Source organism: Lactuca virosa, chromosome 9 (assembly GCF_052849685.1).
Source record: "Lactuca virosa cultivar CGN04683 chromosome 9, Lactuca_virosa_CGN04683_v6, whole genome shotgun sequence".
NCBI classification, from domain to species: domain Eukaryota; kingdom Viridiplantae; phylum Streptophyta; class Magnoliopsida; order Asterales; family Asteraceae; genus Lactuca; species Lactuca virosa.
The window spans coordinates 56,421,032-56,447,774 of NC_136434.1; the positions used below are offsets into that span (position 1 = coordinate 56,421,032).

The 26,743-nt window shown below is 39.2% G+C and overlaps 1 protein-coding gene across 1 annotated transcript; it reads left to right on the forward strand.

Moving 5' to 3' along the window:
* Positions 1 to 22,635: 22,635 nt before the first annotated feature.
* LOC145137026 (phosphoglycolate phosphatase 1A, chloroplastic-like) lies at positions 22,636 to 25,554 on the forward strand. Its single transcript, XM_079071167.1, has 11 exons — positions 22,636 to 23,105; positions 23,735 to 23,802; positions 23,905 to 23,997; positions 24,075 to 24,146; positions 24,251 to 24,322; positions 24,404 to 24,463; positions 24,565 to 24,617; positions 24,731 to 24,828; positions 24,908 to 25,007; positions 25,114 to 25,217; positions 25,321 to 25,554. The coding sequence occupies exons 1-11, from the start codon at positions 22,808 to 22,810 to the stop codon at positions 25,425 to 25,427; spliced, it is 1,125 nt and encodes a 374-aa protein (XP_078927293.1). The 5' UTR covers positions 22,636 to 22,807; the 3' UTR covers positions 25,428 to 25,554.
* The last annotated feature ends 1,189 nt before the right edge of the window (positions 25,555 to 26,743 follow it).

Sequence of the window (26,743 nt, forward strand, 5' to 3'; positions counted from 1 at the left end):
TGCGAGGGGTGTCGGATGGCTATTGGACCGCGACTTCGGTCCAATCAGGAGTTGACACGGGGAGGACACGAGGAAGCCTCGCATGCGAGGTGACGTGGCCGAAGGTACACCATGCGATTTTTCCCGGTTTTCAACATTTCTCGATTTTTGTGCCCAAAACTTACGAAATTCATAACTTTCGCATACGAGCTCCGTTTTCGACGTTCTTTATATGCACGCGTAGGTAAAATTATACTCTATGACTTTCATTTAGTCTTCGTCGGCTAATTTTGACTTTATTTTTAATATTATTATTTTTAACAGACCGGTACAGGAAATCCGTTAAGAATTCATAACTTCTTCATCCGACGTCCGTTTTTGTCTGTCTTTTTACTGTTGTACTACTATTGACGAGACCTTCAACTCTCGTTTAGGTTGTGTCGGCTAAAAATCACTCGATCTTTATTTCGAGTTTTTAGCTGTATAATGCTATACTGAAACTTAGAAAAATCATAACTTCTTCATACGAAGTCAGATTTTGACGTTCTTTTTATGAAATCTCTCGGTTTAACATAAACTACAACTTACATTTAGATTGTTATGGCTAAAAAGCCTTTTATTGAAAATTCACTTTTTACACTGAACAGTGTTTTGTCGGTTTTGTCGCGGATCTTCGATTGGTCATAACTTCTTCGTTATAACTCGGATTTTAGTGTTCTTTATATTTTTGGAAACCTTGTTACAATCTCTACCACTTGGTTCATCCCAATAGAGATTGTTTAATAATTTATTTTTGAGGGTCAATTATGTAAATGTACATAATATGCTAAAATTTATCTTTATCATTTTAAAAAGAACTACAAATTGACCTACATTATTACATAGGTTTGAAATAACGGTTTGTTACATTATAGAAGGAACCATTGTGGTTACTATTTTTACTAAAAGAAATAAGGGTTTTCTTAAAGAATGTTTTCATCAAATATAAAGGAACTATTACAGTTAACTCCGTGAGTACCAAGTGAATACGTCAGGGTTATATACAACGATGATCTAACAAACAATAGGATGTGTGCCTTCCGCCTCATTTCATGTTCCTTGTTTGGTTGTGGGCTTAGGGCACATACACACAATTGATTGTTTGTTTACTCTGGGTTTTATATAACTTGTATCCGTTTAGTACTCATAGAGAGGATTGTAGAGTCATTTTACTTATCTTTCATCATATCAGGAAATATAGGATTTTATGGAGGAACAGGCGAACTTTTCTAAAAGAACTTACAACTTACTTTACATCACTAAAATCTCATGAACTCACCAGCTTAAATGCTAATCTACTCTTTCAAAATAACTTGTATGCTCAGGAAACCAGTAGACAGGTACGCGCACTAGGATACAAAAGATAGAGCATAGTAGCTTCATGTCTTGTTTTGTTATTTACTTTTGTAGTCTATCTTATGTGAACCACATACTTTGTAAACACTTTCTTTCTAATGAAATGGTTGTTTGTTACTTTGATTACTATGATGCATGTCTTGTGATACTAAACATCACGTCCTCCGCCCCCGAACGTTTCCGCCATTCCGGTTTTGGGGTGTGACACCTCTCCTCCATGATCTCCATCATCCCCTCCTTGACAGTCTCGAATATCACCGGGGTAGCGTCAAGAATACCCCTTGTAACCTCAGCCGCGATAAGCTCGCGCAACCTCTCATGAATGGGCTCAATAGCATAGCCCGACCCAAATCTTGATCCTGATCCAGATCACGACCCCCCTGCTCCGTGTTGTGTCATCACCATACTACAACGAAATATCACAAGGCATAATGATCAGGATGTTCAAAAAAAAGGAATCCTTCCACATTGGTCCTCCTTAGAGCTTCCAGGTCCAACATTAGTTCGGGTACAGGTCCTGTGCTTTTAGTAGTACGGGCGCAATACTACCTTCCACACCTACTTGTACCTTCCTCAAGGCTCTACCTGATAACTCTAATCCATCCGAAAACAAATCATATTACACAAACTACCGCATAACTAAAATCCTAGGTTCTCCTAAGATTTGCTCAATCCCATCATATCAGAACTCAAATCAATCATAACAGGCTGCCTTATGCATGCAAATTATACACAGAATAGGATCAAATAGACTTTCAAATAAAAGACTCTACCCTAGAACCACAACCAGACAAGGAACAGGAAATAAGGCCAAATTCATCATTCTAAGGCTATAAGACCCTAACCGTGTACAATTTTGAAAGCATACACATAGAAAGATTCATACGATTATCACATTCCAACTATTATCATAGCATGGCTAATCTACTGGGGAAAATACTTACTTGAGCTCGGCAGATTACGCGCATTGCACTCTCCCTTTTTCTTGCAAGAAATCGGTTTTAAGAAGTGTTTAACTTTGATTTTTGAAAACAATTTTTACCATTTCCTTAGTTTGAGTCCTGACACACCCGAGAGTGTGCCCGAATCCCTCAAACCAAGGCTCTGATACCAACTTGTAACAGCCCAAAATCTCAATAAAATTTTTCATTTTTAAATAACGAATTTAATTTCCATAAGTTATAAAATTCCAATCACAATTGTTTTCAAATCCAAAACATCAGATACATTATTCATAAGATCAGTGTGTCCCCAAACAAAACGCCAAAAAGTGCATGTCGGGCCCTTGCCCTTAGATCCTGAAGTAGCTGAAACATCCAACAAACTATAAGCTAATGCTTTGTAAGTTTCCCAGAGCATACCCCACATAATCACATAAGCCATATCAACCACATAAGCGAAATAAGCCATGCATATAAACATATAAGGATGCCCTGGAAACCCTCCAGGGTCTTACTCCGGGTGCCATGGGAACCCCCACATGGTCTTAGCACAATGCCTCAAGAACCCCCCGAGGTCTTGACTACGGATGCCATGCAAACCCTCCAAGGTCTTATACTCTAGTGCCTTGGGAACCCCCCCCCCCCAAGGTCTTTACTTGAGTTGAGTCTAAGAGGTTGCGTCATTGGGCTTAGCTCTTAGATTCATATGTATACTCGGTCTGGGGCCTGTCCAGCCGTGTTTTTTTTTAGTTAAGATATTGAAACCGACTCCTGCGGGTTCATTTTTAAATGTCAAATTCAAAGTGACCCGAGGATCAGAAAATTCGGTCCATATGATCTCATTGGCGGATCTACCGAATCTGAATCCACTTGATTGGATCCTTCTCAACAACATTTTGTTGACTGATCAACAGCAGTATGAGCCGATTATTGATCACCTCAAGAGAATGTTAGCCTCTTACATCTTTGAGGTTGCAAAAATGGATCAAGAGATTGCAAGCGTCTTAAGGAAGAAGCCCACTATCAAACCGATTGGGAAGACTGGCGAAGTGAACAAAATGCAGATGGGAAAAACTGATTCAAAATATCACATCGTTATGTTCACTCGAGGCGAAGGTCAAAAATTTGTGTTCGCTCTCAACGATAAACACCTGTTCTCCACTACATGTTTGGAGCACGTTCTTGATATTATACACAGGTGTAAACAGAACAGTGAGAATGATAAGAAGAACTTTTCGGATATGCTTCGGTGGTACATTTCTTTTCGCCAAACTCTTCTTGCTATTATACTGAAGATATTTAAGACGGTGAAGAAAAGCACTATTGCTCAACCAACTTGATCTCTCGCCCCAATTGACGCAAAGGGGGAGATTGTTGAGTCTAAGAGGTTGCGTTATTGGGCTTAGCTCTTAGATCCATATGTATACTCGGTCTGGGGCCTGTCCAGCCGTGTTTTGTTTTAGGGTTTAGTATATATAATGCATGCATGCATTATATCGATCACGCTTCTTGATTATTATTTGATAGATCTTGTACTGTAACCCTAGCACACCTCTACAGTAGCAATTCTCATTGAATTCTTCTAAGGTGGAACAGTTTAATCATTTGACACTCGTTTGATTCATCGTACTGTTTATCGTTGTCTATTACTTGTTATTGTCTTATTGATATCTAATTATCATTCTCATCAATTGGTATCAGAGCAGGAGACTGTGTAATACATACGCATCTCTTCTGTTGGAAGAATATTTTTAGGGTTTCCGCTTTTATCGAATCTGTAGGAGACGTCATCTCTTCATTGACGTTATTTCTTGCTTTTGATAAAACCCTAATTCAATCTTTACAAGTCTGATTCTTAGCAGATATCTGAAAAAGGTCATCATATCTCACGATGATTCACAAACCAATCCGATCAATATCTCCAACAGCATTTGGATCCACAACCAGAATCCCGATTCTATACACTCAAGATTATGAAGTTTGGACGCATCACTTTGAGGACTATGTCGTTGGTTCCGAAGACAATGGTTATCTTATCTGGGAGGCAATAACATTGGGTCCTTTTGTTCATTCTGGAACAAATAGAACTATTAAGACTCAAAAGGAGTACAACAAACTCTTAACTCATGTGGACAAGATTCCTCAAGACGAAAAAGATAAGTTGTTGTGTAATGTTAAAGCCATGATAATGATTAGATTTGCTTTACAATCCGATACTTTTCGTTTGGTAAGCCCATGCACCACGGCAAAAGAGATATGGGATAGGCTTAAAGAGTTGTATTCCACTGATGAGGACCTAGAGCATTCTATCCAAACTCTATTGCTCTCTGAGTTCGGTGCTTTCCAACAAAAGCCAGATGAAAAACTTATTCAGGAATTCGATCGTTTCAACCATCTTTTGAGCAATATGATCAAGCACGGTATTGGAAGAGAAGTGATCGAACAGAAGGTCACATTTATGAATGGTTTAAGACCCGAATGGATGGCTGTGGTATCAACTGTGAAGGCTCACGAGCAGTTTAAAACCTATTCATTGGCGAAGATGGTGGTTATTCTCAAGTCTCATGAAAGTGTTGTGACAAAGGAAGCGAAAGTGGTGTCTGGTATAGGATCCTTGGCCCTTCTCACTAAGGCGAAGAATGTGGCAGAAGATGAAGAAGAGTCAGAAATGTCAGAATGTGATCTAACAAGCGAAGAGTATGCAATGATGGTTTCCAACCCAAAGCGGTTTGCTCGCAAAAAGTTCCCTGTTGCCAAGAACTGAAACTGGCAGGGAAGCTATAGCTCAGAAAAGGCGAAAGAGGAGATCAAAAATAATCCTCAAAGAAGAGAAGAAGGAGAGCAAACTGGTAGGAGACTCCGGATACGATTGCAACTTCTGCCATGGCAAAAACCACTTTGCCAAAGATTGCATGTTAAGAAAGCTATCGGAGAAGAAGGAGGGTGAAGATGATGAAGCATGCCATATGCGCATGCTGGAGGAGATAAAGAAGAAGAAATCCTCTAACAGTTCAATGAATGCTTTGATTGTGCAGGAGAACGTTGTTGATGATGAGTTCGGTGGCGTAGAGGTCTAGTCTACAGACTCTGAAGATGAAGAAGTACGTAAACCTACGCATAGCAAGGCATTTGTACCGAAAGAAGATAGTACTGAGCTTTCTGGGAGATGTTTGATGGTGACAGCTGGAGTGTCATAAATGAGGGGCTACACAACCGAAGGCGAGTATGATGAGGTGAATCAGAAGGAAGATAAGTGTTTTGCTGCCAAACCTGTGAGCAAAAGGATCAACGACTGCGATCAGTTGATCAAGAAGGTACAATCCATTCTCGAATCACTTAAAATACCAGTAACAAACTATGAAAAGGAATTAAACGAATTGAAATTCAAATTTTCTAGTTTAAGTGGAAGTCTAATGCAAACACGCCTCACAAATGCCAACCTAACCGATCAAATTAGCAGGGCGACATCCAAGAGTGAGGAGCGAAGGATGTGGATAGAGAAGACGAACTTAGACTTAGTTAGAACTAGAGATGAGTTGATATATGTGCAACGTGACAATTTGAAGTTTTTAAAACAAAGGAACATTTTTTGTTTAATTGTTAAACGTCTTGACACTAATATTACTTAGTTACATTTGAATTGTGACATTGGCAAAAAGGTTCACAAAATGATTTTTCCCTTTCTTGAATTAAAGGAGGATGAAGTCGATGTTGATTGCTATAATTTTGAATCCATTGTATCATCAGATGAGGTTTCGGATGCTTACAGGATTGGTCTGGAGAAAATTGAGTCCTTTATTAAGTCCAAAGACCATAAGGACATGCTTAGGAATTTATTGGATGAAAATGACAAATTGAAAATAAAGACCGAAACCATGCACAAATTTGACTCATTGAATACCAAATTAAGTTCAGAAAATAAGATGAATGTGGAAAATTCTTCTGAATTTGATGAGGACAGTGAAATGAGTGAAATTTTTGTAGAGGATGTGGTTGACTGCTCTGAATTCCTCAAAAGCGAACCCAAACCGGCTAAACCTCTCATATATGAAAACTCAGTCGAGTTCGCTCGTATGTCCAAGGACAAGTCCAAAGTCCTTAAAGAAAAAGCGGTTGTATATAAAAAGGTGCAAACAGTACCGAATCAAGTATATGCCACCACTAGAGTTACCAAGAAGCAAACAGTTGAGCTAACTTCTTTGGTAGATGAAGACAACGCTGATGGGTGTGATAATTTCTTCTGGTCAGCTCCCATTGACAATGCTGACGAAACAGTAGGTCTGTCAGAGTAAGCCTCATGGAGAGTCAAGGGTAGATATGTGGTTGAACCTCTTAACTAGCCTTCAAGCTTTGACAAGCCAAGTACAAGCGGTACAAAAGAAATTCAAGGCGAACCGGTAAAGGTATCAAGAGAATCATCTCCAAGCGAAGCTAGTGAAAATAAACCGAAACCAAAAGCAAACATTCACAAATCTCAAAAACAACTTGCTGAGCGAACACGTCAAAGGAACAGAAGGTACCAGAAGAATCTCAAAGAGAGAAAGCAGTTTTGGAATTCTCATGACGCTAATCACGTTCACAAGGTATCGAATCCACAAGCGAAAGTAAGCCCTCAGACGAACGAAGGTCCATGCACTCACTGTCACTCTTGCAGTCAAACGAACCGAAGAAATAGTTTTGGTGCCGAATCAAGCAGCGATAAGAACCGAAAGACCAGTTTCGGTCCTAAACTCCATCATCCTCATCAACAACCAAAGCCGAACCCAGTTAAGGATATCAAAGGAAATGGAAAGATAGTCTCGCACTCTGAAGTTCATACCAAGAAGACGTCAGCTAACCCTAGGAATCTAAAGACTAGTTTACATGAGAATCAAAAGAACAATAAAAAGTTTGATTCAAATAAACCAAAACAAGAAAACAATAAAATCAAGGTTTTTACCATCAAAAGAAAAGATGAAACCACTTTAATAAAAAGAACATATTTGGTTGATATTTCTGTTACAATTCCCTATCCTGTAAAAGGCTCACGAGGACCCAAGAAACTTTGGGTTCCTAAATCTGCTTAATTTTTTCAGGTTATAAGTGACGAGCAGTTCGACGACGAATGGTACATTGATAGTGGCTGCTCACGTCACATGAAAGGAAGGAGGGAAAAGCTAAGGTAGTTTCGGTCCCTTAAGGATGATGGATGTGTCAAATACATAATTCATATGGCACGATCAAAGGCTACTGAATGATCACAAATGGTGAATTCTCAATCCAGAAGGTAGCATATGTAGAGGGATTGCAGCACAATCTCATCAGTGTCTCTCAACTGGTTGTGGGAACTGGCTTCAAGGTTTTGTTCGATGATGAAGGTTCGGAGATTGTTGAAAAGAAGACGAAGACTGTCCTGTTAAAATCCAAGCGAAAAGGAGAAATGTATCCTCTAAATCTTAACCCAATTCGAGGAAAGCCAGTTGTATGCCTTCTAACGAAAGCACACTCTGACGAAAGTTGGCTATGGCACCGAAGACTCTCTCATCTCAACTTTAAGGACATCAACAAGTTGGTTATCAGTGATCATGTACGAGGACTTCCACTTCTCAAATTTGATAAGGAACACTTGTGCGCAGCATGCGAGATGGGAAAGCAAAGCCGTATGAGTCATCCCACATGTGTTAACACAAAGATCATCGAACCACTTGAACTTCTACACATCGACTTGTGTAGTCCTTCAGCAATCGAAAGCATCGGTGGTAATAAGTACATTTTAGTAATTGTTGATGACTTTTCACGTTTCACCTGGGTTTTCTTTCTTAAACAGAAATCAGAGGCGACTCCAAAGCTCAAAGCATTTATAAAGCAAGTGGAACTTCAACTGCGAAAGGTGGTTAGAAATGTCCGAAGTGACAACGGGTTGGAATTCAAAAATCAAGAGTTTGAAGAATTTCTCGTTGATAAGGGAGTGTCTCGCAACTTTTCTGCTCCCTACACTCCACAACAGAACGGCATAGTTGAAAAACGAAACCGCTCTTTGTGTGAAGCAGCCCGAACCATGCTCAGCTTCGCCTCCTTACCTTTGTACTTCTGGGCTGATGCAATTGTTGCTGCCTGCTATACCCAGAACCGATCCTTCCTCAATAAGAGATTTTCCATCACTCCATACGAAATCTTGAATTATCACAAGCCAAATGTCAAGTTCTTCCATGTGTTCGGTTCAAGGTGCTTTATTTTCAACTCCAAAGAGAATAGAAACAAGTTTGATGTAAAGGCAGACGAAGGGATTTTTCTTGGTTACTCGCTAACTTCAAAGGCATTTAGGGTTCTGAATAAACGTTCAAAGAAAATTGAAGAAACCTACTATGTCACCTTTGATGATGATTACGTGAAGAAACTTCAATCAAGCAAAAGTCCAACGGAAGAAATCTTTCCAAAATCAGGTCAAGTCTCGGTTCCAATTTCCAATCTATTTGAAGAATACATGTTGCTCTTTGATGAACCAGAGAGAGAAATTCATTCTGAGACAAAGGCAGCTGACAACAAGATCGACAACTTGAAGAAAATTATCGATGAAGCAGCAAAAGAAATGGAAAGCGAACATCAAGGACCAACCGAACAGCCAGGTCCAAGCGAACCTCCAAAAGAAAGTTCGATATTCCAAGGGGAGGGTTCATCCACATCAGATAACTCTGATTCGTCTTTCCAAGGGAAAAATCCATCACCAGCAAAGACCCATGAAGTTCCATTCGAGGGAGAGCATTCTGAACCTGATGTTGAAATCGTCTCATCATTCGAGGGGGAGAATCATAATACGAATGATGATTCGGATTCTCAATCAGAATTGGGAGAAGAAATAAATGTCGAATTGGATCCTGACTATGATCCAAACTACCCTCCTCTCACAAAATGGACAAGAGATCATCCAAAAACTCAAGTAATCGATGAATCATCTGAGGGAGTTCTTACTCGGTCTCAAATAAAAGCAAAGCAAACTGCTCTGTTCTCTCAAGTAGAATTTTGCATGTTTAATTCGTTCATATCGAAAATAGAACCAAAAACGGTTAATATTGCACTTGATCACTCCGATTGGGTATAGGCAATGCAAGACGAACTCCATGAGTTTGAGCGAAATCAAGTTTGGAGATTAATTCCCACACCAAAGGATGCATCTGTAGTTGGCTTAAAATGGGTTTTTAGAAACAAAATGGACAAAGAAGGGAATGTGATTCATAATAAAGCAAGGCTGGTTGTGAAGGGATATTGTCAGGAAGAAGATATAGACTATGAAGAAACCTTCGCTCCTGTAGCAAGGTTAGAATCAGTGCGAATCTTTCTGGCGTATGCTGCACACAAAAACTTTAAAGTATTTCAAATGGATGTCAAGTGTGCCTTCCTGAATGGAGAACTAGAGGAGACTGTATATGTTGAGCAACCACCAGGTTTCGTGAACGAAAGGTATCCTGATCATTGCTATATTCTGGATAAAGCCGTCTATGGTTTGAAGCAAGCTCCTAGAGCCTGGTATGAAACCCTTACTCGATTTCTAAAAATGTCCAAGTTTAAACAAGGTTCGGTTGACCCAAACTTCTTTCGCAAGAAAGTGGGTGACCACTTAATGATCGTCCAAATTTACGTCGATGACATCATCTTCGGTTCCATGAATCCTAGCCTAACAGCTGAATTCAGGAAGTTGATGGAGACTAAGTTTGAGATGAGCTCAATGGGTCCAATTAACTTTTTCCTTGGCTTGAATATTAGACAGGGACCCGAAGGCATATTTATCAATCAGGAGGCTTACACGAAGACGTTACTGGCTAAGTTTGGCATGATGGGAGATTCCAAAGTAAAGGTTCCTATGGCATTTGGAACGAAGTTAACACCATCTTTGGAAAAACCGGCTGTTGATATGACCCTCTATCGCAAGAGATAGGGTCTCTAATGTATCTAACAGCTAGTAGACCGGATATTATGTTCTCTGTTTGTTATTGTGCTAGGTTCCAAGCTAATCCACGCGAACCTCATATCGTGGTTGTTAAGAACATCTTCAGATATTTGAAGCGAACCTCATCGCTCGGTCTGTGGTATCCTGCTAAATCAGGATTTTTCGTTCAAGCATTCTTTGATGCTGATCTTGGAGGATGCGGTTTGGACTGAAAGAGCACTACACGCGGATGTCAATTCCTCGATGGTAAACTCGTCAGCTGGCAGTCCAAAAAACAAACATGCATTTCCCTCTCTACAGCCGAAGCTGAATATATTGTTGCAGCATCTTGCACTTCCCAGGTCATTTGGATCCAAATCCAATTAAGAGATTATGGGCTAAATATGAAGAAGATTCCTCTTTACTGCGATTCTGAAAGCGCCATCAGGATTTGTCATAATCCAGTGCAGCATTCCAAGACAAAACACATAGCACTGAGATATCACTTCATCAAGGATCACATAGAAGATGGGAATGTTGAAATTCACTTCGTTCGGTCCTCTGATCAATTGGCTGACATCTTTACTAAGGCCTTACCTGAAGCATCGTTTAATACAATACTACAAGGCTTAGGAATGATGGAAGCTGAGTCAGTTCCGAAACCACACTCACTTCATTACAGTATCACTTTCGCTTTCACTATTTCGGCTCCTAAATTTTCGGGAACTGAAATGAACCGAAGGCTCGGTCTATTTCGGCTCCTGAGTTTTCGGGAACCGAAATGACCCGAACGCTCGGACTATTTCGCCTCTTATAATTTTTTTTAAAGCGAGCGATTGTTTCATCTTATGGGTTGGAACTTACATATCGTTTGTATACTATGTATATCTTTTGCTTACTCTACTTCATGTCTTCAATTAATTCATAAAATCCAAAAATATTTTTCTTTTCTGTTTTTTTATTTCTTTTTCAGAAAATTCATAAAATCCAAAAATATTTTCTTTTCTGTTTTTATTGCTTTTGTCAAAATAACATCAACATACCAAAAATATCTCACTGAAAGGTATCATGGATCATTTGCGTGATGGAGCTGGGGCAGGTATAACACACTTTATCTATGTACTAGCTAAGTGTCCCTATAAGCATGTTGCTGCATGTCGACTGAAGCCTCCAAGTGTAACGACGTAAATTTTCAAAACAATTTTTCATTTTTAAATCATACTTTCAATCACACGATAATCATAAAACATAATGTATTTACTGTGTCATAACAAAACATGTCCCAAAATCTCAATAACATAAACTCCGTAAGTGTGTACGAATCATGCTGGCGCCTTCCCGCGATCCTCGCTAGCACCTGAAACACATATCATAACAACTGTAAGCATAAATGCTTAGTGAGTTCCCCAAAATACCACATACCACATATACGCCTTTCCAGGCCATAACTCTGTAGGATCTTCCGATCCATGTGTCTCAGGGAACTTCCGTCTCAAATCCCGGTAGACCTTCTGGTCCTACCCGTATCGACCTTCCGGTCCGTAACCTCTTGACCTTCCGGTCCATACCATACATAACATACATAACACATACATATCACATAACCGCATATAGCACATACATCTCATAGCATACAAGACCTTCCGGTCACACATAAGTACCCTTCCAGGTACAGTATAGTGAGAAGACTCACCTCGGATGAAGAACAGCTCCTATAATCACTGCTGCTACGCATCGGACTCTAACTCTGTGCCAAACCCACAATAATCTCAGTTAGGAGCTAAGTCCAACCTCTCACTTATTGGGTCTATAGACAGACCACCTAACAGCCCATTTATGCCCTAAGCCCATTGGGCCCACCAAAGCCCAATAATAAATGGGCCCTCACACGGCCCAGTTCCCAACCAAAAAGGCAAGTCCAAACCAAAGGCCCAAAGCACATACATACACTTCTATAGTCCAAGACTCTATTACAGGAGGTCCAAACTCCCGGCCCAACACTCAAGGCCCAACACAATGCTTAGCCCAAAAACCCCCAGAAGGAGTTACGCGGGGCATACCCCCCCTGGTACGCTCAGCGTACCCAAACACTCAAGAAATTGATCGGGGACCTCAACCCAGTACGCGGGGCGTACTGGAATTACGCAGCGCGTACCTTCAGACTTGCTTAATCCATTTTCTAGGTCTTAACCCGTTAAGACCTTAGCTCAACTCTTGGATCTTGACTTCCTAACATCTCTTACTCCATAAAGCTAACAACTTTAAGCCTTTGCATGGCTGATAAGGTCACAACACATAAAACTCTTACTTTCTTAACCCAAAATGCTCATAACTCATGCATGGGTAGATTCACACGATCGAGGCCCTATTTTTATGGTTCTCCACCACTAGAAACACTTAAAAGGACATGTTATTAAGCTCTGGAGTGCATCAACTCATAAAGCCTCAAGCTTGGGACCAAAAACCCTAAAATGGACCCTAAAATGCACAAAACAAAAAAAGAGGGAAAGCTTGGAGCTTTATACCTTCAAATGGTGCCCTAGCCCCAAGAAAGCTCAGATCCACAGCCTGATCTTCAACTTCACTCCCTTCCATGCTCCTTCTTAACTCCCAAAAGCCCACAAGAACACAAACAAGCTCATCATGGCCACTCACAAGCTCAAGAACGGATATTAGGGTTTGAGAGGGTTTAATAACTGAGGAAGGTGGCCAGAAATGAGACCATCTCTTTCTTTATATAGGGGCACTTCACTTAATTAGGGTTTCCTTCTGTGCCTAGTACGCCCGGTGTACCTCCCCTGGTACGCCCAGCGTACTAGGTGGCTCTTGCTTAAGAAACACGCGTACCTGTACGCTAAGCGTACGCATACGTACGCCCAGCGTACTTTGCTGCCAAAATCCTCACTTAGGGACTTATCTTGCCAACTCTCCCAAACTTCCATAGCATCTTCGAAATGACTCGAATCCCAAAAATCCTCATACCTACAGAAAGGTAATGAGATGCCCTACGCATCTAGCAACTCGCCTCAACCCGAGACCTCCTAGCCCCCGACTCGCGGCCCATGAACCTTAATCATGGATAATCCGAAACCGGATGTTACACCAAGACTTTGAGTGAAGCCTTAGTGAGTCGATATATAAAAATCGTTTCTTCCCAATTAGGCTGATAAAATCACTCAAGTCATGAGCTACCTTACTCTTCTCACATTGAGTTAAGAGTTATCTGCTTGGTCCGTCTTTAATAGCAGAGGTACTTTCGGTTCTTTAACCGCCTATTCCTATTTCTCCATCTCATTTCGGTTCATAATCGTAACCCTTGAGACTCTCAGAATTTACCACTGAGGTTTATGGTTACGCAACATCTGTGTTAATGATCTTAGCTTCGTTTCACCACGTGCTAAGTGAAACCCAAAATCCAATACCTATAATGAATTGACGGTGAACAATCCAAAGTTCTAGTTTTTTTTACCTATGAATTAACGAAACCACTTTAATGGTCTGTACCTTGAAATCTTTTTTTTTGAGCAATCTTTATGAAATTGTCTGACACCAAGCCATTTTTTCCCATAAGATCCAGTTTATTTTTGTTCTTGAGATTTCTACATATATCACCAAGTCACTGAGTATATTATCATACCTGCTTGTTTAACAGACTACACCGGTCTCACAAGTACTTCATCTAACTTTCGGTCTTATGTCAAGTACTGAAGTTCGGTTGAAGCTAAGCCACCCCTTATAGCTTAAATTTGAAAATATGCCTTTCAATGTTTCTTAATAAACATTTGATTGTATTTCAACGGGAAACCACACAAACACTTCTAAGTCTCTCTTGACTTTGAAGGAAGCGATTCGTGCCCGGGATCCATAGTTTCGTGTCTAAATAGACATCACTTAAATCCGACAAATACTTTGCTTTATTTCTTTTCTATGGGCACACTCTTGCACGAAGATCTTTATGATTTTCCCAATTCTTGTTCGTGGTACTAATGGCAATTTTTCAGATTTGATGCTTCGGTTGTAAATGCTATGGTGGTACACTATGTTAAGGCACGAACATTGCCAGCCTTATATGAAGCGAAAGGGTTTGTCATAGTTTGAAAAGGAATTTGGAAAGTTCTCGAAGTTGAAACGTTGGTAACAAGATAAGATTTCAAACCGAGTCATTGGATAAGATTTGCAACGGGCGCATGAATTTGAAACGGTTCCTAACATCACGCCTGATGACGTCTTTCTAGGGAAACACAGCTGTCAAATCGCGCTTTTCAGGCGCCGATTCAGAAGATCGTAACATCATTGCTACGGATTCTTTCTCTCTCCTGGAAATGGTATATAAGGTTTTCTCACACCCCTTGTACTACTTTACCACTTCCAAACTCTCTCAAGAACACACCGGCGAATTTCTACTATTCATCTTCTTCTTCACACCTGCAACAATGGCTGAATCTTCATCTGTTCATGAGCAAACTGCCTCATCCTCTCTATTGACCATCAAGCCCAACCAGAACCTGATTATCGATCTAAATCCTTTTCTTTATGATCCTTATATGCTCCAAGTGGTTGAATGCCTCAAATATTCACCACTCGTGATCGCTATGACCCAGGTCGAATCAGTTCCGATGTCGTTGCTCTCTCAAGTCTATACAACAGCCTCTTATGACAAAACTAAGGAACGCATTTTCTTTGAGATTTTCAATCACAAAACTTCCGTCTCCAAAGTGTGATTTTCCTCCCTGTTAGGGCTAGCTTCTGATGATTCATTGGTTAATCCTGATTCCATATCTACGACTCAACTTTTCACAATGTTTTATGATATGGGGTATACTGATCTTCTTACAATGGTGACCAAGTTCAAGAAATCTTGCCTTCCATCACAGTGGAACGGATTATTTACCCTTCTTTTCAAGGCTTTTGCTGAAAGGGTTGCTGGGTCTGATGGGGCTAGCAAGGCATTCATGACCTTACTCTATGGTCTTTATCACGGCATCAACTTGGACTATGGATCCATTTTATGGTCGCAACTGGTACAAAGCCTCATTTCTTCTTCTCGACACTCTGAAATCTCCTGTGGCAGGTTTTGGACCCTTATCACTCACCGGGCTATTAAGAAGTTTAATGTTCCTATCATGGATGATGCATTGAGATCGTCAATTTGCACTCTCCACACCACCAAGATCATTGTCACAGATCCCACCAAATTCTAGTTTGTTGGTTCCATTCCCGAATCAATGTATCGGTGTGTCTCTGCCGAAAGCAAGGTTATCAGGGAATACAAAAAGCTTCCTTCTTCAGGACCGAGACAACTCACTCCCGAGATGCAGAAATCCCTTGATGAAGCTGACAGGCCAGCAAAATGTGGGAAAAAGCCTGATCAAAAGAAAGAAGGTCAATCCTCCAAAGCCTCTACGCCCAAAAAGTGTAAGGTCGAACAAGCAGCTCCTTCTGCACCAAAGAAGCGAAAGGTGAAAAAGATGGCAAAGAAACCGAAGGAAGCTTCGCCTAGTGATTCAGATTACGTTCCTTCTGAGTACGATCAAGAGAAATCAGCCGAAGGTGAAGATACTCACCTTGAAGGATCACCGAGAGGAGATACGCCTCCATGTTCTCCATCTCCCGAGGTACCACTTAATGATTCAATTCCAACTCCTCCTCCTTCTCCATCTCATACTATTGTACCTATTTCCATTGCACCACTTCCACCATCTATTTCTTCTCAACCTACCTCCACTGCACCTCTCCCTCCACCGATCTTCACTCAAGCAACTTCAACAACAACCAACACACCCGAACCTACGGTTCGTGTCAACGTATCTGATACGGGGGCACTTACCTCAGGAACCGAAACCCCTGTCACTTCCATACCCATTTCCCCATCTCCTTCCACATACTCTTTCCCAGTTTTTGGTGGAGAAGATGTTAAATTTGAATCTTATTACTACAGCCCTTATAGAGTTCTAAGTGAGGATGATGATGATGCTCCACTTACAAATCGACACTTAAAATATCTAAATGAAAAACTTGACAAGCTGCTCGCTTCATCTTCCTCTTCCTCCACTTCAGCTTACTCGGATACTGCTGTTCAAGCCTTAATTGAAACTTGCCTCAAACAGCATGATGAGTCTATCCAGAAGGCAACCAAGACTGTGGATGCCTCCCCTTTGTCATGTAAGCAAGCATCGGAAGACGTAGCCACATTAATTTCCGATGCCAATCTGCTTCTGGATTCTCTTAAAGGAGCCGCAAAGTCTAATGCCAACAAGGTTAACACTGCCATTGAGTCGCTTTCCAAATCTCTTCAGGCTGAAAAAGACAAATTTGATTTGATATGAACCAGTCTTCAAGTAGATCAAACCACTCTTCTGTCCTCTATCACCACTCGCCTTGACAAACTTCAAGCTGACCTTGCCATGGAGAACAAAATTATGGATGAACTTGCTCGCAAAACTACTTTGCTTGGAGTTCAGTCTGTTCAGCTAACCCAGGCGAATAAGGAGATTGATTTACTAAATTCGGAGCGAGCTGCCATCAAAAGTTATGTTTCTGATTTCTTTGTCATTCTCTCCAATCTGGTCAATGCCCATGATTCGGTTCTAACTCTCTTAGTTCGAAACCACTTAACTGAGAAGTTACTTCCTGCTCTCGAAATTTTGAGCCGAATTGAGGGTGTTACGGAGACGACTGTTACTCCGCAACAAGGGGGAGAAGATCTGCAAAACCCTCCGAAACAACCTTCTACAATTCTGAAAGTCACCACTACACCGAAGGGTAATGAAGCTTCGGGTCTTAGTGTGAAGGACAAAGCGAAGGGTATTATGGGACAGAGTAACGAACAGGAGGAAAGTAAAGAAGAAAGGGAGAAAATAGAGAAAGATGCTCCTGACACTTTGGTTTGTAGACAAGCTCTCTTTCCACTGTGGTCATTGGAGAAATTGATCAAGGAAGCGATTGAGTACCCTAGTACTCATTGGCTTGAACCAGCCGTTTCTTTTGACTGTGAGAATACAAAGGATTCTCAATTTGACATGTCTATCACCCGAAAGGCCTTTGTATTTCACTGCTTCGATTCAATTGCCAACGTTCCTTCTCCTGATCCGAAGGTTGATCGAGATCTAATCAGTTACTATCTTGAATTCTCTCAACCACCATACCTGACATGGAGAGCTCAAAAGATTACATCAGTTAAGGTATTGAAACCGACTCATGCGGGTTCATTTTTAAATGTCAAATTCAAAGTGACCCGAGGATCAGACAATTCGGTCCATATGATATCATTGGCCGATCTACCGAATCTGAATCCACATGATTGGATCCTTCTCAAGAACATTTTGCTGACTAATCAACAGCAGTATGAGCCGATTATTGATCACCTCAAGAGAATGTTAGCCTCTTACATCTTTGAGGTTGCAAAAATGGATCAAGAGATTGCAAGCGTCTTAAGGAAGAAGCCCACTGTCAACCGATTGGGAAGACTGGCGATGTGAACAAAATGCAGATGGGAAAAATTGATTTAAAATATCACACCGTTATGTTCACTCGAGGCGAAGGTCAAAAATTTGTGTTCGCTCTCGATGATAAACACCTGTTCTCCACTACATGTTTGGAGCACGTTCTTGATATTATACACAGGTGTAAACAGAACAGTGAGAATGATAAGAAGAACTTTCCGGATATGCTTCGGTGGTACATTTCTTTTCGCCAAACTTTTCTTGCTGTTATACCGAAGATATTCAAGACGGTGAAGAAAAGCACTATTGCTCAACCAACTTGATCTCTCGCCCCAATTGACGCAAAGGGGGAGATTGTTGAGTCTAAGAGGTTGCGTCATTGGGCTTAGCTCTTAGATCCATATGTATACTCGGTCTGGGGCCTGTCCAGCCGTGTTTTGTTTTAGGGTTTAGTATATATAATGCATGCATGCATTATATAGATCACGCTTCTTGATTATTATTTGATAGATCTTGTACTGTAACCCTAGCACACCTCTACAGTAGCAATTCTCATTGAATTCTTCTGAGGTGGAGCAGTTTAATCATTCGACACTCGTTTGATTCATCGTGGTGTTTATCGTTGTCTATTACTTGTTATTTTCTTATTGATATCTATTTGAATATATAGATCTTAGAGAATATCATTCTCATCACTTGAGATGCCTTGGAAACCCTCCAAGGTCTTACACCCAAGTGCCTCAGGAACCCCCCGAGGTCTTTCATGCAAATATCACAAAACAACTAGTATACCACATAGCATCTAACCAACTAGTATAACACATATCACTACATCACTAGTGTACCACATATCACAAAATGGATCGGCATTGGTGCCTTCGACCCATTGGTATGGTGAGGAGACTCACCTCTCAAGAAATGTTGAACCGATAAGATAAGTCCCAACTCGCAGCTCCAACTCAACTGCCTACAACCATCATGTGACTAACTTTGTCAAAATCCTGAAATACCAAAAAAACCCTCAAAGTCAAACTTGGTCAACCATGGTCAAAGTCCAAGTCAACCGTCAAGGTCAACAGTCCATGTTGACCCCAACTCGTCGAGTGCATCTAGCAACTCGTCGAGTTCCTTCAGTGTTCAGAACACCAGGAAAAACCCTAGTCAACTCGCCGAGTTGTCTCATCAACTCGTCGAGCTCACTCAGTATCCAGAAAGCGGGTTAACCCGATCCAAACTCGTCGAGTTGTCACATCAACTCGTTGATTTTTCCCAGTCTTAACCTATTAAGCCCTTTTTAGTCGAATCTAAAGCCCCAAACTACAGATCCAGCCCCCTAGGGTTAAGATAACACGTAAAGTTGCTAACTTTATATCCATGCAAGGCATCAAAGGGCTAAAATCACTTAAGCAAGCTTATCAAGGGTCTTAGAGCATGAAGGAGGGCCAAGACTTGATAAAGTTGGCAACTTTAAGTCCACAAAGGCCCTGAGATATCTAGATCTGAAGCCAAATCTTCATATGATGCTCAAATCCAAGAATAGTCCCAAACTAGGCTAATAATGGCCATAAACTTTCATAGAATAAAGATCTAAGCAATAAAAGGCCAAGGTTTCCACTTTATACCTCAATGTAGTTGCAACACTGGATGAAATCTCGGATCTACTACCTTCTACTCAATCTCTCATCTTCAAGCTTCTAGTTCCTTTCAAATGAGCACCAAAAGTCACTCTCCAAGCTCACACGCACACATACAAGAAGGTATAAGGCTCGAACTAGGGTTTCTTTGGACTGTAAAGACGATGAGGGAGGTCATAATGAGCCATAAATTCTTTATATAGGGTGCAAAACCCGAAAAATTAGGGTTTTCCTTTCCAGCGTCTACTCGTCGATTTGGGGCCTTCCAACTCGTCGAGTATACCCTTCATCCCGCGTCCATAATGATCCTTACTCGGCGAGTTGGAGCTCCCCAACTCGTCGAGTCCCAATCCAAAACCCTAACTGTTAGAAAAAATGATACCTGAAACAAGCGTTACACTGGAGTAGCTATTACTCACAAAGCCAAACTGATGGGATCAAAAGCATACAAATCTATAGGTTATCCTAGATCTAACCCAAGGAATTATAAAGGTGAGAACTTTATACCTCCTGAAGTTGGAAAATGAGATGAAAGCTCTGGATCTTCAAGCTTGAGCCACACCAATCCACAATGATAGACTCCTTCTTCTTCAAGATGCACCAAAACACACAAAAAGGCTTAAAACAAGCTCATAAGGGATTAGGGTTTTGAGTTGGTTGATTGGGAGAATGGAGGTTGATGATATGGAAGGCCTCAAGGGAGTTAAGGACTTTAAATAGGGTCAACCCTAAAAAATTAGGATTTAGAATCAACGCACCTACGTGCTGCGTACATAAGGGTACGCCCCGATAGGGCTTTAAATGTTCGCGTCCACTTTCCCTTTCTACGTCCTACGTAGATAATTACCTGCACACCACGTAGGACCATATTTGTAAGAATTTTATACTTTAAGCTAAAAATGAAAAGTACCTGCAAAACGGGTGTTACAACAATTTTGGGGGGTTTTCTACGTGTTCTTCTACAAGTTAATTAGGTTATTTAGCAACAACGTGTTTATTGGTAACAAAGGTCAAAGTATATGTGTGTATGTGTGTGTGTGTTTGTCTGTGTGTTTGAGTTGCAGGTATGTGTATGTATGTGTGAAGTGTTTTCTGTGTTTTGATATTTGATTAGTGGTTTGTTGTTAAATGCCATTTGTTCTTAAGCTTTAATGTGTGTATATGTGTGTTTCTTTGAGTTGTAGGTATGATAAAATTTTGTTGTGTGGATGTGTGCGTCTGACTGAAAAGGGAAAAAGACGATGGTCGGGAAATGAGTTTCAAAGGGTTTCTGGTGTGCGTGTGCGTGTGTGTGTGTGAGAGAGAGAGAGAGTGTGTGTGTGTGTGTGTGTGTATGTGTGTGTGTATGTGTATGTGTGCAAGAGAGAGAGAGAGAGAGAGAGGATGAAGAGGAGGAGGAGGAGTAGGAGGAGAAAGAGAGGGTACCATGCAGATGGGGTAGGGCGTTATTTTGTTTTTCTTTTATTTTTAAATTAACAAAAATATTATAATAAATATTATAATACCAAAGGAAAAAAAAAAGGACAAAATTGTCTTTTTAACCTTCCATGGACCAAAATCTCTCATGCAAGTCTTATCCATCATATCTTCTGAATAGCCACCAATTTTACAGTTTGTCTAAGACAAAATTGTAAAAATGATCCTCGTGGTTGGCAAATTTATGTGTTTTTGGTCCAAAACGAAATGTTGGTGCACCACTGGTCCAAAATTGGATATTTTTAGTGATTTTAGTCCCTTTACACTTGAAATTACTTTTATGCCCTTTTAATTTATATTTTCCATTTTCTTTAATTTCTAAAATGCTTTAATTAAATTAATTTCACTTATATCCAATTAAAACAAAAAAAAAAAAAAAAAAAAAAAAAAAAAAACCCAATCCACCATCTCATCTTTGTCACGGTACTGAGGATGAGAGAATCCCAATCATCGCCACCTCCCTCCATCACCGATGTCTATAACCACCGTCGGCGTCTTCAATTCTCATCGGAGTTACCCGACTCACGACCACCATCCTCTCATCTCTCTCCGCCTGACACCACTCAACTTCACTTTTTTCTATCTTTTTCAATACACACACTAACATACAATCTCAAGAACACATGCTCACCCTCTCAAGAACACCCACACCGGAAACCACCGACAACAAGCTGGAAACCAACACCACCAGCTCCCCTCCCATATCTAAACCCACTGATACAAGGGGTGCTCAAACCCATAAATTAAAACCAAACATCATGCTCAGAACCCAGAATTTAACCTCTGAAATCATTGATGAAATCAAATTAAACCCCCAGCTCCATCTCCAACGATAAGCAGCTGATTCAAGACTTAATCTTCAATGTTTTCTTCCTTAATTTATGTAATAGACAAGCAACAAGAACATTATCCATTTCCCTTCCTACAGCTCCAATGATTTCAGTAAAGTCATCCGTCACCACCACATCCTCCGCCACTACAAGCTACTTCCTGCAAAATTTATGAACCCCTCCCCCCTCGGGTTCTCTTTCCTCTCACTCCACTACCTACTTTTGATTTTGGCTCCAGAAACCAAATCGAAAACGATTTTAAGATTCGATTTTAGTGGAAATTTCGATGTGGACTTCAGTTTTCAGATTTAAGTTCACCAGGAAGCACTGTTGTGGTGAATCGACTCAGCCATCAACAACTTCATCGATCTGGGTGGAGGTTGATGTAGGTGGAGAAGGAAATGGGTGAAGATTGAGGTTTGGGATGACAACTGTCTTGAAGGCATAGGAGATGAAGATGCAGACACTGGAAAAATCTCAATCGGCAAAGCTTGCTCCGACAAAGTCGACGCCGGTGAAGCCAAGGTTCAAGTAGAAGATTTGGTGGTGGCGCTGTGGGTTTGAATTTATTTTTGGTGCTGATGGTTCCAACTGGGAAGATAACACACACAGAGAGAGAGAGAGAGAGAGAGAGAGAGAGAGAGAGAGAGAGAGAGAGAGAGAGTGTGTGTGTGTGTGTGTGTGTGGGAGTGTGTGTGTGAGTGGTGGGTTTATTTTGTTTTTGTTTTTTATTTTATTATAAAAATAAGAAAATAAATAAAAGAAATTAAAATATAACTATTTAAGGGGCATATTAGTCATTTTAGGTGAGATATGGACCAAAAACACAAGAAAATACAACCAAATGGACCAAAACCACACAGTATCTAAAATTGAACCAGTATTGCACTGACATTTTGTGTTGGACCAAAACTATAGAATTTTGCCAACCACAGGACAATTTTTGCAATTTTGTCGAACTGAAAGAATTTTGTCATATGAAAAGTATTGTTGGACTTATAAATTTTTACACTAACGGATTTTTGAAATGAGGTGGATCACAATTCGCAAACAAGTTGAATGATTGGCGTGAAATTTTTTGGATGATTGGATAGAAGCCCGGGGCTGCCGTCCACCCATTCCGCCACTTCACCCAACCCCAAATCTTTAATACAAACTTTTAATCCGTTAATTTCAACCGCCGACGATCGACGGAGATATAGTAGACATGCTTGTTAGCAGCAGAGCAACTGTCGTCTCCGCTGCCGCACCTCAAAGATTTCTCTCTAATTTCAAGCGCATTTCTTCAGTTTCGATCCCCTCGTCATTTGGTTTTCCATTGATCAACGACCACCGTGAGAAGAAGATCAACACCACAATCGGATGGAGTAATTACTCTTACAGGATGGATAAGAAGAAGAATCTAGCTTTCACCTGCGCCGCCGCCGCCTCCGTCGCTGCACAGCCACTGGAAAATGCCGATGCCCTAATTGACTCCGTCGAGACTTTCATTTTCGATTGTGATGGTACCTTTTTATGTTTCTCTTGCTAAACTCGTCGAAGAGTTATGTAGATGAACGATTTCGATCGATTTGAGTACTTGTATTAGTAGTTTTTTGGCATACTCGCTTGCTTGGTTAGTAACTTGCGACTCGTAAGAGTTATTGAATAACATTAAACTCGTTTCATGGAAGGATAAGTTTGCTTCATTCTGACCTAATTAGGTATGCGCTGCGTTTAGTTGGAATAAGTTAGAGAATTTTGTAGGACAGTGATGAAATTTCCCTCCAGCTTTCTTTTGATTTATGTTCTATCTTCATTCTGACCTAATTCAGCTATGCGCCAGAGGTTTATACGCCTGCAACACTGAGTTGTGTGCTTTGAGTTTTGACATAGATAACACCAAATTCGATCTAATAACCTGCTTATTGCAACTAGTAAACCATAATAACTACCAATACTGAAGTATAATGCTATTATTACCTGTTTACCACCATTGTTGAGATCAGGATCAGGTAACCCACATTCATGGTAGGATCAAGCTGTATGCAATTGATTATGCATTTGAATATCAGAGCTTTAATACCAACACCACTATCACTATGTCATTTGTCTTCCCTTGATATTGGTTTCTCTTGGAACTTGTATAACACAGGAGTCATTTGGAAGGGGGATTCGTTAATCGAGGGTGTTCCAGAAACCCTAGAGTTGCTCCGATCAAAGGTTTGTAAAAATTATGTTCTTTAAGCTTAAGGTTTGTCCAAATATATTCCATTTTCTTTCTTTTCTTGTTTTCTAAGAGGCAAAATTGTTTTGTTTCGTTAGGGAAAGAGACTAGTTTTTGTAACCAATAACTCAACAAAGTCCAGGAAACAATATGGCAAAAAGTTTGAGACACTTGGTCTTAATGTCAATGAGGTGAGGTGTAACATTGTGCTAATGATTTTCCTGTTTTCCCTATTGGAAATTTTCTAAAATTCAAGTAAAGGTTTCAGGAGGAAATTTTTGCATCTTCTTTTGCTGCTGCTGCATATCTACAATCAATTGATTTCCCAAAAGACAAGAAGGTATATATGTCTATATGTCATAATTCATAACTACTTTCTTGAAATAATGAGTATATTTGAAAAGAACCAGGATTTTTTAATATATCAATTTAAAAATTGTCCAGATTTATGTGATTGGTGAAGAAGGGATATTGATAGAACTTGAGCTAGCAGGCTTTTCATACCTCGGGGGTCCGGTATGTAAAATGACGAAACTACCCTTCTTTGGGTACTTGTTATTTTCAGCATGAAGTGAAGTTACATTTTTCTTTTTGCAGGAAGATGGTGGAAAAAAGATAGAGCTCAAGCCTGGGTATTTGATGGAACATGACAAAGATGTATGCTTTTACTATTTTTTCTTGTAAATTATAAATTTAGTTAAATCATATTAAACTTCAGAATTTTTTTTTTTTTAAATGTTGTCTTCTGAAATGTATAGGTTGGTGCTGTTGTGGTTGGGTTTGATCGTTACTTTAACTACTACAAAGTTCAGTAAGTTCTTTTTTTTTTTAAATAATTAATCTAATTATGCATTACTCTTTATTAAACTAAACTGAAACATTTCCAATTTTTTTTTTAAAAAAAAAATTGTTTTGATTTGTAAGGTATGGGACACTGTGTGTTCGTGAAAATCCAGGGTGTCTTTTCCTTGCTACAAACCGTGATGCTGTAACTCATCTTACAGATGCACAAGAATGGGCAGGTTTAATTAACATTTCTTCTAATTTAATTAAATAATATTTAATATTAATAAATAAGATATAATATAAATGTGGTTTTAGGTGGTGGTTCTATGGTTGGGGCTCTTGTTGGATCTACTCAACGTGAGCCACTTACTGTTGGGAAACCTTCAACATTCATGATGGATTACTTGGCAAACAAGTAAGATGGTATTTTTTTTTACTTAATGTAAGGGTAAAATGGTCATTTAGTCTCTCATTCAGACGGTTTGTTTAATAATCTTGAAAAATTCTTATGTGAACAACAGATTTGGAATCACCAAGTCGCAGATATGTATGGTTGGTGATAGATTAGACACTGATATTCTTTTTGGGCAAAATGGTGGATGCAAAACTCTTCTTGTTCTCTCAGGTGATAATTAATTACACATATTTTTTGGTTATATGTATAAACTTTTTTTTTAGGTTTATATATATTTTGATCACTTTTTATATATATATTTATTTGTTTATAGGTGTAACAAGTCTATCGATGCTTCAAAACCCAAACAATTCCATCCAACCAGATTTTTATACCAACAAGATCTCGGATTTTCTGTCTCTTAAAGCTGCCACTGTGTAACAACTTTGTAGCTCATTTTCATGGCTTCTTTCTTGTATATGTAGAAGAAACAAGAATATAAGCTATAACACAATATCAACTCCATTATCTTCATCCAATTCATTTTCAAACAAGAATTATAAAGACAGTTGTATATGGTTGTTTCTTTTTTGACTTATTCGGGATGGAATAACTTAATGGGTTAAGCCAAAAAAAGTCGGTTTAATGTGTTAAGAAACCAACTATTTACTTGTTTGCCCTTCAATTTTTTCCACTCAACTCCTCAAACGTTATATTTGATGAATATTATGAAAAATGATTGTTGGAGTTTATGGATAAAATGATCATTTAATCTTATTCAGACGGTTTGTCAAGTCTATAAAAGAAACAGACTTTATGTAACACTATATTTTGTGTAGACGTACCCCATTACTCATTAAGTTACTTTATAATGACTAAATAAAAATAAGAATTAAACATAATAAAAGCTCATAGATCCCAAATAATTGAATAAGTAATGGGATCTCATGATGATCATATTTGATTAGTTGTAAAGGTAAAATAAAATTCTATATTATTTATAAATAATGAGGTATAGTTTTGAACTTTACTTTACATATTATCTAAATATTTTATTAAGGTTTTTATTTGTAAAATTAGACATAATAATAGCTCATAGATCCCAAACAAAAAGTAGAGCTATTTCTAAGAAAAAACCTATCAAAGCTGTTTTTTGGATAAGATTTAGATTTCATTTACAAGTCGTTTCATTTTTTGTTTATGTATCCGGTTTATAGGTCTTTTTCTTAATCTTAAAAAACATTTTATGATTATTTGCATAAAGAAAACCTGATATTTCGAACCATTTTTTGTTCGGAAAAGACCTATTATTTGTTTTACGGGTGAAAACTTGTAAACTAAATAAAAACAAATCAAAAGGTCAAGCATTTGGTTTAGATCGTAAAAAAAAAAAAAAAAAAATAGGTCTTATCCCAAAAAACATGTCAAAATTGTCATTTAGTTAAAATTGAAATTTTAGAACTTTTGTACTGTGATGTACGTTACAGATTTTCATTTCATTTCATGATGAAATTATAAAACACGTTTGAACTAAAAGATATAAATTAACAAAATAAAAAGTTACCCTTATTCAATAATTGTTCATTTCATTTCATTAAACAAAATGAATAAAACAAACAACTTTTTTCTTACATTCCCTCTCTATCTTGATTCCTATTATTATCCACACTTCTACCAATTATTGTAACATAACTAGAATTTCTTCCCAAAATATATATAAAAAATCAGAATAAGATTTGTAAAACACTCCAATAGTT

Excerpts from the sequence above, each read along its gene's own strand:
- LOC145137026 (XM_079071167.1), top strand. The coding sequence starts at position 22,808 with ATGCTTGTTAGCAGCAGAGCAACTGTCGTCTCCGCTGCCGCACCTCAA. Across the intron at positions 24,829-24,907 it reads AGATGCACAAGAATGGGCAG|GTGGTGGTTCTATGGTTGGG; the intron begins GTTTAATTAACA and ends ATGTGGTTTTAG. Across the intron at positions 25,008-25,113 it reads ATGGATTACTTGGCAAACAA|ATTTGGAATCACCAAGTCGC; the intron begins GTAAGATGGTAT and ends TGTGAACAACAG.